Raw genomic sequence first — 16,466 nt, forward strand, 5'->3', positions numbered from 1 at the left:
GTGCTGGACTGGTGAGATCCCTCTGTTGTGTCTCCCTGCTTATTGGGTGTAGGGTTTTTTGGCAAGACAGTGTCTCTACCGCTCTCAATGTGGTCCTTTTATCCTTTGTTGCAGAGAAGCAGTTCATCTAGTTTTCAGATCCTTTTCAGAGAGAAATTGTTAGAAGGTGCAGGAGAGACATGAAGTATCCCCCAAACTGAGAAGGCACTTGGAGACCGGAAAATGAAGTAGGCCACTCCATACAGTTTACACAGTGTTTTACTTCAGGTAACTTACTGACAGGGGGATTGGGTGGAAGACTGACTATTCACAGCAACTGCATAGTTATTCTCCGCCAAATCCAGACCTTAGTCCACAAACCTTATAGAGCAAAGAGACGCACAGAAGGGCACTATACTGAGATCAAAGGGTTCACACACACCGCAGAGAGCTTGAATGTGTCTAATTGACCGCTAACTTTTAATTAGATCTTGCAGCCTCACCTGTGCATCAGGAAGGGGAAAGACTATTATTTCTAAAAGATTAATGGGAGACCAAAACAACCTTCTCCCTATTTTGGTCTTGGTGGGCATTTCTAAGGTATGATTATTCATTTCCATGGAATGGCTACATGGAACCTGTAGCCCCAAGAAAGGTCATTGAGCAACCATGAACAAGATGGAGGGCTAAAGATGGAGTCGGTATTGTCAGCATTCCCACACAAATGATCTACAGGTAGCTGTAGATTTTGTGTGTCCATGGGAGGAGATGAGTTCAGGATCTTCCTATGCTGCCATCTTGGACCCCCTGATTTTTAATACAGTTAATTTGACATAGTCTGCATTCCATTATTCCCCCCACATGTGGTCGATTTCTTTAAAAAAAATTTTTATGTTGAAATAGTTACAAATTCTTGGGAAATTGCAAAAATCATATGGAGAGGTCCACTGGGCACCATACAGAAGATTCCCCCGGTGGTTACATCTTGCATAACTGTAATATAATATCAAACTCTAGAAAATGATACTGGTACAATATGCATATATACCCATATGTCATTTTTTTCAAATGTGTAGTAGATTTCCACAGCCACCACCTAATTCAAGATACAGAACTGTTGTATCACCACCAAGACCTTATTCATGCTACCCCATTATAGTCATATATTTTCTTCACCACCACTGCCCTCCCCCCCCCCCCACCCAGCTGCGGCCACCGACTATGCCTGGCAACCATTGATTTGTTCTCCATCTCTGTAATTTTGTTCTTTCAGGAATGTTATATAAATGTAATTGTGTGTGATTCCATACATATGTGGAGTCATATGTGACCTTTAGAGTAGATTTTTTTCACTCAGTGTAATGCTTTTGAGAGTCATCCAAGTTGTTGAATTTGTCAATAGTTAATTCTTTTTTATTATTGAGTAGTAGTGCCTGGCATGGATTTACTGGTTGATTTCTTTTTAAATTTGCATATTATAAAATTCTCTCTGATGTATATATAGTTCTATGGATTTTGACAAATGGATAGATTTCTATCTCTACCCTCCCAGTGTCATTCAAACACGTCTATCATCCTAAAAGTCCCCTCATGCTGCCCCTTTGTAGTCAGCCACTCACCCTTCTCCCCAAATCCCTGGAAACCATTGATTTCTTTTGTGTCCTGTTAGGTTCACCTTTTCCACAATGTCATATAACTGGAATTAGGCAATGTGTTACCTTTTGGGTCTGACTTCTTTCACTTAGCAAAACAAATGTAAGATTCCATATCGTTGTATGAATTGTTCCTTTTATTGCTGAATGGTATTGTTGTATTCTAGTATGTGGATGTACCACAGTTGTTTGTTCATTTGCATGTTGAAAAAAATCTGAATTGTTTCCAGTTTATGGCAACTGTGAATAAAACTGCTATAAACATTTGATTACAAACTTTTATGTGAACATAAATTTTCATTTCTCTTAGATAGATATCTGAGAGTAGGATGGTTGTGTCATATAGTGGGTGTATGTTTCACTTGATAAGAAATTGCCAAACCATTTTGCAGAGTTGCTGCATTTTTTTGCATTTCCTCAGGTGGTGTATGAGAATTCCAGTTGTTTTGTGTCATCACCAGTACTTGCAGTTGCTTTTTGTTAATTGAAATTATTATTTAGATAATTGTGGATTCATATGCAGTTGTAAGAAATAATACAGAGAGACCCAATATACCTTGCACCTAATGTCTCCTAATGGTTCATCTTGCAAAACTGTAGTACAATATCACAGGCAAAATAACAGCAATGATACAATCCACCAATCTTGTTCAGAGTTCCCTACTTTTACTTGTGCTCCTGTCTGTGCATTGGTGTGTGTGTGTGTGTGTGTGTGTGTGTGTGTGTTTGGTTCCCTACAGTTTATCACACGTGTAGGTTTGTATGTCCAGCACCACAGTCATGATCCAGGGGAGCTCCATGACCACAAGGGTCCCTCATTTTGTCCTTTCATAAACATAACCATCTCTTTCTTGTACACCATACCTCATGCTTGACTCTGGCAACCACTAATATGTTCTCTGTTTCTATAATTTTGTCATTTCAAGAATGCTACCTATACAACTCAACAATAAAAAGACAAATAAACTCTTTAATGGACAAAGGACATCAATAGCCATTTCTCTAAAGAAGATATACAAATGAATAATAAGCACATAAAAGATGTTCAACATAATGTCATTAGGGAGATGCAAATCAAAATCGCAGTTAGGTATCCCTTCAGAGCCATGAAAATTGCTCTAATTCTTTTTAAAAAGGATAGTAAGTATCGGAAACGATGTAGAGAACTTCGAACCCTTGTACATTGCTTTTGGAAATGTAAAATGTTGTAGTGGCTGTGGGAGACAGTTGGACAGTTCCTCAAAAAGTTAAATGCAAATGCTGTATCACTTAGCAATTCTTCTACTAAACCCAAGACAATTGAAAACATGTTTACACAAAAACTTGTACATGAATATTGAAAGCAACATTATTCATGATAGCCAAAAGGTGGTTGTTGGAAACAACCCAAGTGCCCATCCACTGATGACTAGATAAAATGTGTTCTATCTGTACAGTGGGATATTATACAGACATAAAAGGGAATGAAGTACTGATACATGCTGCAACATGGATGAACCTTGAAAGCATTACACCAAATGAAAGAAGCCGAGCACAAAAAGGCCACTTATTCTGTGATTCCATTTAAATGAAGTATCTAGAATAGGCAAGTCCATAGAGATAGAAAGCAGATTAGTGGTTCTCAGAAACTAGTGGGTGTGTGGAATGGTGAGTGACTGCTAACAGGTATGGGTGTTTTTTGTTTTTTGTTTTTGTTTTTGTTTTTTTTTTTTTTGGAGGCGATGAAACTGTTCTGTAATGTTAAAACTTACATCTACACGAAAACCTGCATGTGGATGTTTATAGCAGTTTTAATTGCCAAAACTTGTAAGCTACTAAGATGTCCTTCAGTAGATGAATGGATCGTTGATCCAGACAATAGAATATTAGTGCTAAAAGAAATGAACTATCAAGCCATGAAAAGACATGGAGAAACTTTAAATGTGTATTACTAAGTGAAAGAATCCAACCTGTAAAGGCTTCATACTGCATGATTCCAACTATCTACCAGTTCTGTATGATAACTGTAATGGTAGATAAATATCATTACATATTTCTCAAAACCACAGAATGTACAACAGCAAGAGTTAACCCTAATATAAACTGTGGACTTTGGGTGATTGTGTCATTGCAGATTAATTGATTGTAACAAACGTACCACGCTGGTGGGGTGTTGATAGTGAGGTGGGCGGTGCATATGTGTGGGCTTTGGGTATATGGGAACTCTCTTATTTCTGCTCAGTTTTGTTGTGAACACAAAGCTGCTTCAAAAAAAAAATATCCACTTAAAAGTTCTGAAACTAGATAATGATGATTGTTGCACAACACTGTGAATATACTAAAAAAACACTGAATTGGGAATTGTGAAAGGTGAATTTTATAATATGTGAATTAAAGCACAATTGTAAAATAAGGAACGTGTTTCAAGAACATTATATAAATGGGCCCAAACAGTATATTGGGATTGGATTTTTTCACTCAGCTTAATTGCTAGAAATTCATCCAAGTTGTTGCTAGTGTCACTATTTTGTTCCCCTTTGTTGTCGAGCAGTCCTCCATGGTAGGATGTACCACAGTTTATCTCACTATTCACCTGGTAGCATTTGTCTGTTTATTTCCATTATTAGCTATTTTGAATAAATCTGTAAACATTTAGATACAGGTTTTTATTTATTTTTTTATTATTTTTTAATATATAATTTATTGTCAAATTTGTTTCCATACAACACCCAGTGTTCATCCCAACAGGTGCCCTCCTCAATGCCCATCTGTCACTTTCCCCTCTCCCCCACCCCCATCAACCCTCAGTTTGTTGTCAGTATTTAAGAGTCTCTTATGGTTTGGCTCCCTCCCTCTCTAACTTTTTTTTTCTTTCCCCTCCCCCCTGGTCTTCTGTTAAGTTTCTCAGGATCCACATCTGAGCGAAAATATATGGTATCTGTCTTTCTGTGCCTGACTTATTTCCCATAGCATAATACTCTCCAGTTCCATCCACGGTTGCTACAAATGGCCAGATTTCATTCTTTCTCATTGCCAAGTAGTATTCTATTGTATATATAAACCACATCTTCTTTATCCATTCGTCATTTGATGGACATTTAGGCCTTTTCCATAATTTGGCTATTGTTGAAAGTGCTGCTATAAACATTGGGGTACAAGTGCCCCTGTGTATCAGCACTCCTGTATCCCTTGGGTAAATTCCTAGCAGTGCTATTGCTGGGTCATAGGGTAGATCTATTTTTAATTTTTTGAGGAACCTCCACACTGTTTTCCAGAGCAGCTCCACCAGTTTGCATTCCCACCAACAGTGCAAGAGGGTCCCTGTTTCTCCACATCCTCTCCAGCATCTGTAGTCTGATTTGTTCATTTTAGCCACTCTGACTGGCATGAGGTGGTATCTCAGTGTGGTTTTGATTTATATTTCCCTGATGAGGAGTGACGTTGAGCATCTTTTCATGTGCCTGTTGGCCATCTGGATGTCTTCTTTAGAGAAGTGTCTGTTCATGTCTTCTGCCCACTATTTCACTGGATTATTTGTTTTTCAGATGTGGAGTTTGGTGAGTTCTTTATAGATTTTGGATACTAGCCCTTTATCCGGTATGTCATTTGCAAATATCTTTTCCCATTATTTTGGTTGCCTTTTAGTTTTGTTGATTGTTTCCTTTGCAGTGCAGAAACTTTTTATCTTGATGAGGTCCCAATAGTTTATTTTTGCTTTTAATTTCTTTACCTTTGTAGATGTGTCAAGTAAGAAATTGCTGCAGCTGAAGTCACAGAGGTTTTTCTGTGCTTTCTCCTCTAGGGTTTTGATGGTTTCCTGTCTCACGTTTAGGTCCTTCATCCATTTTGAATTTATTTTTGTGAATGGTGAAAGAAAGTGGTCTAGTTTCATTCTTCCGCATGTTGCTGTCCAGTTCTCCCAGCACCATTTGTTAAAGAGACTTTTTTCCATTGGATATTCTTTCCTGTTTTGTCAAAGATGAGTTAGCCATACATTTGTGGGTCCAATTCTGGATACAGGTTTTTAAATAAACATAAGTTTTCATTTCTCTGGGATAAATGTTTAAGAGTAAAGTTACTGAGTTATATGGTAATTGTATGTTAGCTTTATAACAAACTACCAAACTGTTTTCCAGAGTTGCTCTATCATTTTACATTCCCACCCAGCAAACAATTTCTCACCAACATTTGGTTTTGCCATTATTTTTCATTTTAGCCATTGTAATAGGTTTGTAGTGATCTGTCGTTGTAATTTTAATCTGCATTTCCTGAATGCTAATGATAGTGAACATCTTTTCATGTGCTTATTCCTTCTAAATACAGAATTTAGTTAAGCCTCTAGATTCTTCTACCATTTTACCCATGATACAAAAGAGAAACAAGTTAAATGGTATCCTGGAGAAGCAATCAGTCAAATTCAGAATGTAGGACATTCTATGGGCTACATGTACTAATTTCTACAACAAATCAATGGCTTGGGGGGAAAAATGTGTGTATGGGATGACTATTACAGAATGAAAGAGACTTAAGAGAACTAATAACTAGATGCCACATGTGGACCTTGTTTGGATTTTGATTTGAAAAAGCAAACTAAAAGCATCTTTGAGACAATTGGGAAAACCTGAAAATGGACTACACCTTACTAAGGAATAACTGTTATTTAGACATGTTAATGGTATGGTTGTTATATGAGATGAAATTCTTATCAGGTAGAGATCAATACTGAATTACTTATATGGTAATGACATATCTAGGATACGGTTTAAATAGTCTAGCAAAAAAGAACAAAGAAAAAAAATGAAATTGGAGTAGAAGAGCAAAGAAAAAAGGTTGACAAAATATTGGTAGTTATTGAAAATGAGTGATGCTACCTGAGGGTGTATTTTAATATTCTTACTACTTAAGATGTCTGACATTTTCTATGGTAAAACGTTTGGGAAAGTGTTGATTGAAATAGCGTTTTGTATTTTAAAATAAAACACAAATGGTTGTTGCTCCGAAGGCACTTGAAGTTTTCTGTTACAAAACAGAGTCTTCCTTGAGGAAAAAATATATCTGATTCTGAAGGACAAATAATTGAAGTTTCTTTTTTAAAAAAATTCAGGCAGAAGAAAACAAAAGATTGAGGGAACTTCAGATTGAACAAGAAGAAAAAATGGCTATGGAATTGGCCAAACTAAAACATGAAAGTCTAAAGGATGAAAAGATGAGGCAACAAGTAAGAGAAAACAGGTATCTTGGCATTTATAAATTTCACTTATTTTGTTTTTGCCTTTAAACTATTTATGTTGTGCTTGGCACCTGAAAGCAAAATTTCTTTCTTTGTATCATTGCACTTAGTTAATATTTTGTCTGGAAATGCTTATTGCTTTAAGTCCTGTATATATTCATTTGAGAAAAGAAGTTGTATTCAAAGTAGTGTTTAAGGTGAAAATAAATATCACTTTCTTATCTTTCCTCTAAATGTAATTTTTTAAATGACCTAAAAAATAGACTCATGAATCCTACTCTTAAGTGAAACCTTACATAATTTAATTTTCTACCCCAGTATTACTGGAAAGTGGCTGGTCAGCTATGGGTCAACACCTCTAGTGATTGCCATAGAACTTCTTTTTTCATTCGGCTGTAACTCTGAATATCTTTCCCCCATATTGTTTCAAAATTAAGTTCCTTGTAACTTTCATGAATTTATCTCATTTTTGCTATCTAATAAAAAACAAACAAATTTAGTGCTTATTTAGGATATCCTTTCATATTTATGAATCCCATAAATGTTTTATTCTATAAATTAAACATCCTTCATTCCTTCATTTGTTTCACATATAGTATAATTTCAAGCTTCACCATCCTGGTTCTCTTCTGTAGATACACTTTACATGATTATTGGTCCTTAACAAAATATTACCCCCATAATTATGTGTAATGCTCCAGGGTATTGCTTAATACCCCTAGTAGAGGGACTGTTAATCACATTGTTCTAAAATATGTTTCTTAATGTTGCCTAAGACAGAATTACTTATTAGGAGCAGCCATGTCACGCCTATACTTACATAGTTGAATATAATAGAAATTTATTTACTTTGATAATTGTTACATTTTATCTTAACTGAGCCAAACTTCCTGTAGGATATTATATGACCCATGGGTGACCCTCAGGGATTCTAAACTTCATTAATTTATATTTATATGTTTGACAGATGTACCCATGTGTGTTTTTCTGGGTCTACAACTTTTATCAAATTCTTTTACTAATTCTTAAAGATTTAAAATTGCCACTAATGTCTTCGTATTGTTCTAGTCGCAAACCGTCTTTTTGGACATTAATTCTCCAATCATATGAGCTATCCCTTGTGGTTTTATGTTATCTGAAGATGAAACAAATATTTCATCATATTTTTGTCTAATTCACTGATCTAAAAATTAAATGGAGGAACTTTCTACTTCTAGCAATTTTTAGACAAAGTGATTCCAATAATTGCTCCCTCTGAGAACAGGTTATCTGGAGAAAGTATAAAAGCCAGATCTGGGAAAGAAGAAAACCTGAATGGTAAGCTTGGCATTTGAAGCTGCATTTCTTTTGGAAGCTTTGCTGATTCCAAAAGTATGGCTGAGAGTTAAGAACTGAAGCAGAGCTTAGCCAATAAGCATATGGCAAGGTGTTCAACATTTTGATAAACTTTATGTTTAAGATTTTTGCACCTTCGTGTATGTTTTACTTCACTAATACAGAATTCAATTTGATTTTATTAGAAAGAAACAGATGAAGAGAGTCATGTGCAAGCAGGCCAGTGGAAAATATCCAGAATGAAGCACAGAGAGACAAAAAGATAGAAAAATACAAAAGAAAGCTTAAAAGAGATAAGGGCTATGATGGAAATTCTAACAGATGTATGATTTTAGCTCTGGTAGTAGAAATAGAAGAGGATGATGCAAAAACAGTATTTGAAGAGATACTGGCCAAGAATGTCCAAAAATGATAAAAGACATAAAGCCACAGGTTAAAACACAACAAATGTTGAAAACTATACCTGTACTTATCCTAGTCAAACTTTTGAAATCCAACAATAAATAAAACTATGAAAATCACAAAAGCAGCCCCTCAAAAGACTATTACGTTCAAAGGAGCAACAATCAGAAGTACAACTCGATTTTGACAGTAACAGTGAAAACGAGAAGTCCATGTATTGAAAGGGCTGAAAGAAAATAATGGCCCATCTAGAATGCTATATTTTTGAAAATTTTCTTCAAATTTAAGGCAGAAGTCATTCAGCTGAGTGCTTTTTCAAATAGCGTATGCTACTTCTTAGCAGTGTCAAAACTGCTAAGAGTTTTTAATTTTGTGCATAAGCCGTGATGGAATTGTGACTGACGTGCAGTAAGGGACCAGTTTTCTGATCAGTGTTTCCATCTGCAAATTGGCAGTTCTCAAATCAAGGAAATGTTTGCAGTGGTACTCAAAATACATCCTAAGTGATTAAAAACCGTGTATAGTAAGATTAGCCTCTTTAAATCTAAAAGAAATGAATTTTTAAAACCCAAGGTAAATTTTTAAGGCTCATTGACATTTATTTTGAAAATAATTGACTTTGAAAGTCATGAGATTCTTTGTTATTTGATCTTTGAACACATGTTTTTTTAATCCAAGAAAATATTTAAAAGACAGTTTAATTTTATCACTGCTTTTACCTTGAGATGGGACAATCACTTCCTATTTTTATTTTTTTATTTTTTTAGTCACTTCCTATTTTTAGAAGTCTTTTTTAAAATTATACCACAGATCAGTAATTATATGTGTGATTAATAATTTCAGTGATTTAAAATTATTATGCTTAATTATATGATTAATTATACAATTTATAATTACATAATTAGCAGCTATACATGTACTATATAGTTAATATATAGTTTTATAAAAGCAAAAACAAGTATCTCATATATAATTGATAGTTAAGTTTAGCAAACACTGGCTCAAAGAGGAGACAGAGATAGGCTTCCTTTATTAAACACATAGCCACTTTGTTCCTGATGGCAGTACAGTTCGAACAGTCAAAGGTTCATAGCAACCAAGTGAATGCTGAATCAAGAAAAAGGCAACTTATAAATGGCAGCAAAGCTTTGTAGTTTTTTCATTTGTCCTTGTTCCATCCCCTCCCAGCTCTAAGGCAGGCTTGAAAGTAGTAGCCCATATTGTGAGTATCTGTCCCTCATTCTGGAGAGAGGAGAGCAGATCAGATCTTATTAGAAAATTATTATGTATGTATGTTTGAACCTACCTGGTAGCTACCTGTAGGATTGACACAAGATGCTCATCTCTGTTACACATAACTCCTAACCAACTCAGACTAGAAAAGCAAATTACATCTCTGATAAGATTTTAATATCCTTGGGGCACCTGGGTGGCTCAGTCAGTTAAGTGTCTGACTTCTGCTCAGGTCATGATCTCATGGCTGCATCAGGCTCTGTGCTGATAGCTCGGAGTCTGGAGCCTGCTTCAGATTCTGTGTCTCCCTCTCTGTTTCTGCCCCTCCCTGTCCATTCTCTCTCTCTCTCTCTCTCAAAATAAACATTAAAAAACTTAAAAAAAAAAGGATTTAATATCCAGAATATATAAATGATTCCTACAATTCAACAGTTTGGACATAGGCAAAGTACTTAAGAGATTTCTCCAAAGAAGACAGACAAGGGGCAATAAGCGCATGAAAAAAACACTCAACATCATTAAGTCATTAGGGAAATTGATAGGATAGCTTTAATAAAAAAATGGAAAGTAAATGCTGGTGAAGATGTGGATAAATTGGAACCCTTGGACATTGCTGGTAGGAACATAAAATGGTGTAAGCACTGTGGAAAATAGTTTGACGATTCTCAAAAAGTTAAATATAGAACTGCCATATGATCTATCTAGGTAGATACCCACAAGGATTGAAAATTGAGGCTTAATCAGATATTTGTACATTAATGTTTAATGCAGCATTATTCACAATAGCAAAAGGTAGGAACAACCCCGTTGTCCATCAACAACTTTGGTATGTATATACAGTGGAATATCATTCAGTTATGAAAAGGAATGAAGTTCTGATACATGCTACAATATGGCTGAACCTTGAAAGCAATATGTTAAGTGCAGTAAGCCAGACACAACAGGATAAATACTGTGTAAATCCACTTATGTGAAATAACTAGAACAGGTAAATTTGTAGAGACAAAAAGTAGTTAGAGATTACCAGAGGCTAGGAAAAGAGAGGAATGGGAAGTTACTGCTTAAATGAGTACAGCATTTCTATTTAGAATGATGAAAAAGTTTTAGAAATAGTGATGATGGTTGTAGAACATTGTGAATGCAACTAACACCACTGAATTGTACACTTAAAATAGTTAAAAATGGCAAATTTTTCTTTTTTGTATTGTACCACAATAAAAAAATTATAATATGAAAACCCTCAAACTTATGGGGTTTAGCTAAAGCTGTTGCTCAAGAGTAATTTATAATCTGAAATGACTATTAGAAATGAAGGCTCCATCTGGATATTAGAGAATGTACAGCAAATTTCCATCTGGAATGATTATAAAAAGAATGTAGGAAGAGAATAATAAGAGCAGAAACAAATGAATTAGAATGTAAACATAAAGTAGAATCAAAGCCAAGAATTGTGCCTTTAAAAAGGCTAATAAAATTGATTACCTCTGGTTAGAATGGTATAGTGTAAAAGAGAATGAATGCATAAATAACCAATTTTAGGAATGGATGATAAGATATCACTGTAGATCGTACAAATGTTTACTAGATCATAGCAAGATATTGTGAATAATTTGATACAAATAAATTTGAAAATTAGATAAATTCTTAAATAGAACTATTTACCAAACTGGCATATGTAGAAACAGAAACATAAATGTTTCTATAACTTTTAAAGATATTACACCTATAATTAACCTTTTTCACAAAGAAACCTACATAGCTAGGTGGTTGGTGAATTTTACCAAACATTCAAATAATAACCCTGATCTCACATAGTTTTGCAGAGTGGGAAAAGAAGAAACACTTTCCAATTGATTGTAATCCGATCAGTATCTGAGTAGGGTAAGAACCTTATAGACTAATTTTTCTCTTGAGTTTAGCTACTGTAATCTGAAATTAGTTAATATCAAATCCAACAGTGTGTGAGAAAGATAAAAATCTGACTAAATTTAACTTATTCTAAGAATACAAAGTTGTTTTAACATTAGAAAATCAGTAAGTGTAATTCATCTGATGAACAGAATATAATAGAAAAACTGTATGAGCAGAAAAAACCAATTGGTAGAAATCAACATCACTCTAAGATTAAAAGAGGATTTGCAAATTAGGAATAAAAGGAGTTTACAGTAACATCATACTTAATGGCAAACATTAAACACTTTACTTATATTAAGAAGACAGGAATGCTTGCTATAACAACATCTCTTAATAATTGTATTGGGGACACTAGCCAGTGCAATAAGGCAAGAAAAGTAAATGAAAGTTGTTAGGATTGGCAGTAAAGAAATAGAACTTTTATTTTTACCAGATGATATGATTGTGTATCTAGAGAATCCAAAAGAATCTATGTATAAATTATAAGAATAAGTTCAGCAGTGTTGTTGGATGTTAAGTCAATATACAACATTAATTGTATTTCTGTAAATTAGCAACAATTAATGAAAGTTTTAAAATAATTTGTACAAGAGCATAGAAAAGTAAGTAACTAATGAAAGAGGTGTAAAACCTCAACACTGAAAAAAAAAAACTATTATCAATAGAGTTTTTAAAAACCTAAATAATTGGAAGGATGTGCCATGTTTATAAAATTGAAGACTCAGTATTGTAAACATGTCAAACTGATTTATAAATTCAGGATAATCCTAATCAGAATCTCAGCCAGTATTGTTTATTATGACATTTGACAAGCTTATTCTAAAATGTATATGGAAATGCAAAGTACCTAGAATGGCTAAGACAATCTTTAAGAAGACCAAAATTGGAGACTTATTCTTTAGGATATGAATACTTATTATAAAGCTATAATAATTAAGATATTGTGGTTTTAGCACAGAATAAACAAATAGATTGATGAAATAGGATGGAGCAGATCTTTTCAACCAGAAAATTTAAACCCTAATGGCCTACGGCATCTGTAATGAATTAACTTACTTCCTGTGGATCTAAAACAATGCCTGCTATGTACTTTCTGTGAGAGAATTAAAATATAGACTCCGTTTTCTGTGAGGCTTAGTTCTCTTATGGAACCCCAGTTGAGGAATGATGGGATGGGATATTCAAAAATGGATCCATGCATATATACACACTTAAACTTTATGACACTGCAAATCCCTGGCACTACAATGGTAGTGCAGAACATTCAGAAATGGACATTTTTATAAAATGGTACTGCATCAATTAAATAGCCATATATACAAAAATGAACTTGATTTTTTACCTCACTCTACACACAGAATTCAATTCTTGAATGATTATAGTCTAAAAGTCAATGGTGAAACAAAATTTTGAAAGACTAACAAAAGAAAATAACTTTATGTCTGTGCAGTAGGCAACATTTCTTAAAACATGACACATAAGTCATTGACAATGAAGAAACAGATGGGTGAATTAGAAAACTTCTCTTCATCTAAAGAAACAGCTATAAGAGTAAGTACAGACTGGAATAAAATATTTGCAATGATTGTAACTAACAAGAGACTTATATTAAGAACATACAAAGAACTCTTCTGTAACAAGAAGTAGACAATTTAGTCTAAAAGTGGGCAAAAAATTCTTGAACAAAAACTTCACAGAAGATGAATGACTTCACAGAAATGATTCAAACATATGAAAAGGTCTGAGTTTCATTTTATTAGGGAAACAAATTAAAACCACAGTGATATTTTACCCACAAGAGTGGTTAAAATGAAAAAGAATGACACGACTAAAAAGTGTTGCTGGGATGTGTAGCAGTGAGAGTACTGAAGCACTATGAGTGTAAATCTCTGTACAGAGCATGGAAAGCTGGCATTTTCTATGAAATTTGAATACAGCCTACCCTGTGACTCAGAAATCTCATTCCTAGGTATATATCCAATAGAAATCTGTGCATTTGTCCTTCAAATGAAAGTCATTTATTTGCATGTTAGTTGTTTGGAATTTGATGCACTTTGTTTTGGAGAGGTAATACTATAAATTGGGATTGGGTATGTACATTGGCTTACTAATATTAGTACCTAACTCTAATCCAACAAAAACTCTTGTAAATATGTCAGCTCCTTAGAGTAAAATATGTGGACTAACCTAGAAACTTAATCCTCATTTATATTATTACTTTTATGAAAGAAGGCAATCTTGTGTCCCATACATTTACAACTACAACAGTGAGGGCAAGAAGGACACATCATAACACCAAGAATAGCTCTCTTCCCTACCCATGATTATCTCTTTGGAGGTTTAGGGTACTTCTAAATTGTTTATAATTAGGTGAGTGCCTCTGTTCTAGTAAGAATTAAGATGTGCTTTAAAAATTTTTTTTTAATTTAACTTAATTTTTTGAAACAGCATGCACAAGTCAGGGAAGGGGAGAGGGAGAGGGTGACAGAGAATCTTAAGCAGGCTCCATGATCCACACGGGGGCTCCCATGACCTTGGGATCATGATCTGAGCTGAAATTAAGAATCAGATGCTCAGCTTATAGAGCCACCCCAGTGCCCCAAGATGTGCTTCTAAGTGACATCTAAGTACCCTTCCGACTCAGAATTCTCATATTCAGAAATATGATTGGCACATTAAAATGAAAAGTTGTGTATGGCATATTATTTTCCACTATAGTTAGGGAAGGGATAGATTGAAAAGCAGTTCAGAGGTTTTCTGAGGGTGATCCTCATTTTTAACAGGTAAGTAAACAAGCCCAGAGAAGTGAAGCAAACTTGCCTATGGTCATTCCTCTCCATCATTAATCATCAAAAAATAGTCATGGCTTTCAGAGTGTTTACAACCCCTCCACTATAGTTCTTGTAGCTCAATAGTGTCAGTAGCTGGACAGAAATTGGAACCAATATTGCTAAAGCATCTTCTCTGAGTCAGGCACTGGCAAAAAGATTTTTAGTGATGATTATTGGAAATAAAACAGTTGTTTTGTGTGGAAAATTAATTATAATGCCTCATTTTCATTCTGATTTTTCTTTGGATGGAGAGAGAAAAGAGTATTACTTTCAAGATATTTAATATAAATATACATTTAGAAAAAAATTATTTTAAATTTCAGGTACAGATTTTTAAGATGAAAATGTGGTCCTCAATTTTAAATTTCTGTCTTTTTTTTTTAAACAGTATTGAGCTCAGAGAATTGGAGAAGAAATTAAAAGCAGCTTACATGAATAAAGAAAGGGCAGCTCAGATTGCAGAGAAGGATGCCATTAAACATGAGCAAATGGTAATCATGTTTCTGGTCATTATGTTTTCTATATTTTTAGCTTCATTTAGAAAATCAACAATAGACCAATTTTTTGAAAACTGCTACATACTATGAAGAATTTACACTGCTAGATTTCTTAAATACTTTTATGCTTTTCAGATCCTTAAGGTATAGAAACTCAGAAATTATTCAATAGTGAGCCTTGTTTAATTTAATATTAGAGCCTTTCAGAGACACAAAGAATGTGGTTGCTGTTTAGAATGAATAGCTATACTCAGTAAGTCTGAGCATTCTTTGTGGTCTCTGACTGATAATTCTTTGACAAACCAATACAGTACAAGTTGTTAGTGTGATCAATTCATTTTAGAATGTTACTAGGTTTTTCATTTGTTAAATGTTTTAAAAAGTGAAGTATTTTATAATTTTAAGCAGGAAACTTTCATGTTTTGTAAGTAGCTATCTCTTTATCTTTTTCCTCTATGTTTATTCCCTTTTCTAACTCCTGACATACTGCCAGATTCAGGGCAAGAGTTACTCTTGGGCAAAGGAGTTTTAGACACACTCACTAGTGGTGCTACAGTAAATGTAAAATAGGGTTTATTGAGTTAATTCTGAAAAGCAGCGTGCACACCATCACTTGAGCCCTCATGGTCCCCTGGAAAGGCTAGACATAGATGAAAAGGTCTGATTGCAATAGTACACAATCTTATAAGTTCTTTTCTCTCGTTTCTCTATTAATACATAGAGCATTTTGGTTGTAGAGTTTCCTCTCTCTTGGATCCCTTTCAAGGATTATAAGCTGTTAAAGAGAAGAGGTAGAGGTAAATGTTGTGGCTTTTAAAGTTATATTTTAGGTTAAAAAGAAAAAAAAACAAGTTGCAGAAAAATCAAGTTGGAGAGAAATACACATCACAGACCGTCTTTATTTTTTAAAAACTGTATATTAACATATGTGTATATATATCAACACATATATGTTGATGCACACATACAATTAGAGGAATAATATCAAAATACTTAACCAGCACAATGCAGCATAGGCATCTCATAAGAATAGATGCTGGCCACAGTGATGTGCATGCATGTGTGTTAGTATAGGAAAAGTCTGAAGGGTTGCACAGCATGCTGTTAACTGGGATTGCCTTTCGCATGGCAGGTGGTAGGAGAGCATGAGGAGACCTCATTTCCTAAGCCATGTAGTTCTTTTCTACCCTTTCAAAAATAAAGTGGAACTGGGGCAACTGGGTGGCTCAGTTGGTTAAGCTGAGCTAAGAGTTGGTCCAACTCTTGATTTTGGCTTAGGTCATGATCTCATGCTTCGTGAGATCAACCCCACATCTTTGTGAGATTTTCTCTCTCCCTCTCTGCTCCTCCCCTCATGTTCTCTCTTTCTTTCTCTCTCAAAATAAATAAAATTAAAAACAAAGATAAAGTAGAA

General features: G+C 34.5%; 1 protein-coding gene across 1 annotated transcript in view; it reads left to right on the forward strand.

Moving 5' to 3' along the window:
- The window catches only part of MNS1 (meiosis specific nuclear structural 1), a 50,106-nt gene that overhangs the window by 11,795 nt on the left and 21,845 nt on the right, over positions 1-16,466 (forward strand). The window contains exons 3-4 of the mRNA XM_030318113.2: positions 6,715-6,842; positions 14,944-15,046. Of these exons, the coding sequence (XP_030173973.1) occupies positions 6,715-6,842; positions 14,944-15,046 (231 nt within the window). The remainder of the gene's footprint in view (positions 1-6,714; positions 6,843-14,943; positions 15,047-16,466) is intronic.

The sequence above is a fragment of the Lynx canadensis genome, chromosome B3 (assembly GCF_007474595.2).
Source record: "Lynx canadensis isolate LIC74 chromosome B3, mLynCan4.pri.v2, whole genome shotgun sequence".
Lineage (NCBI taxonomy): Eukaryota > Metazoa > Chordata > Mammalia > Carnivora > Felidae > Lynx > Lynx canadensis.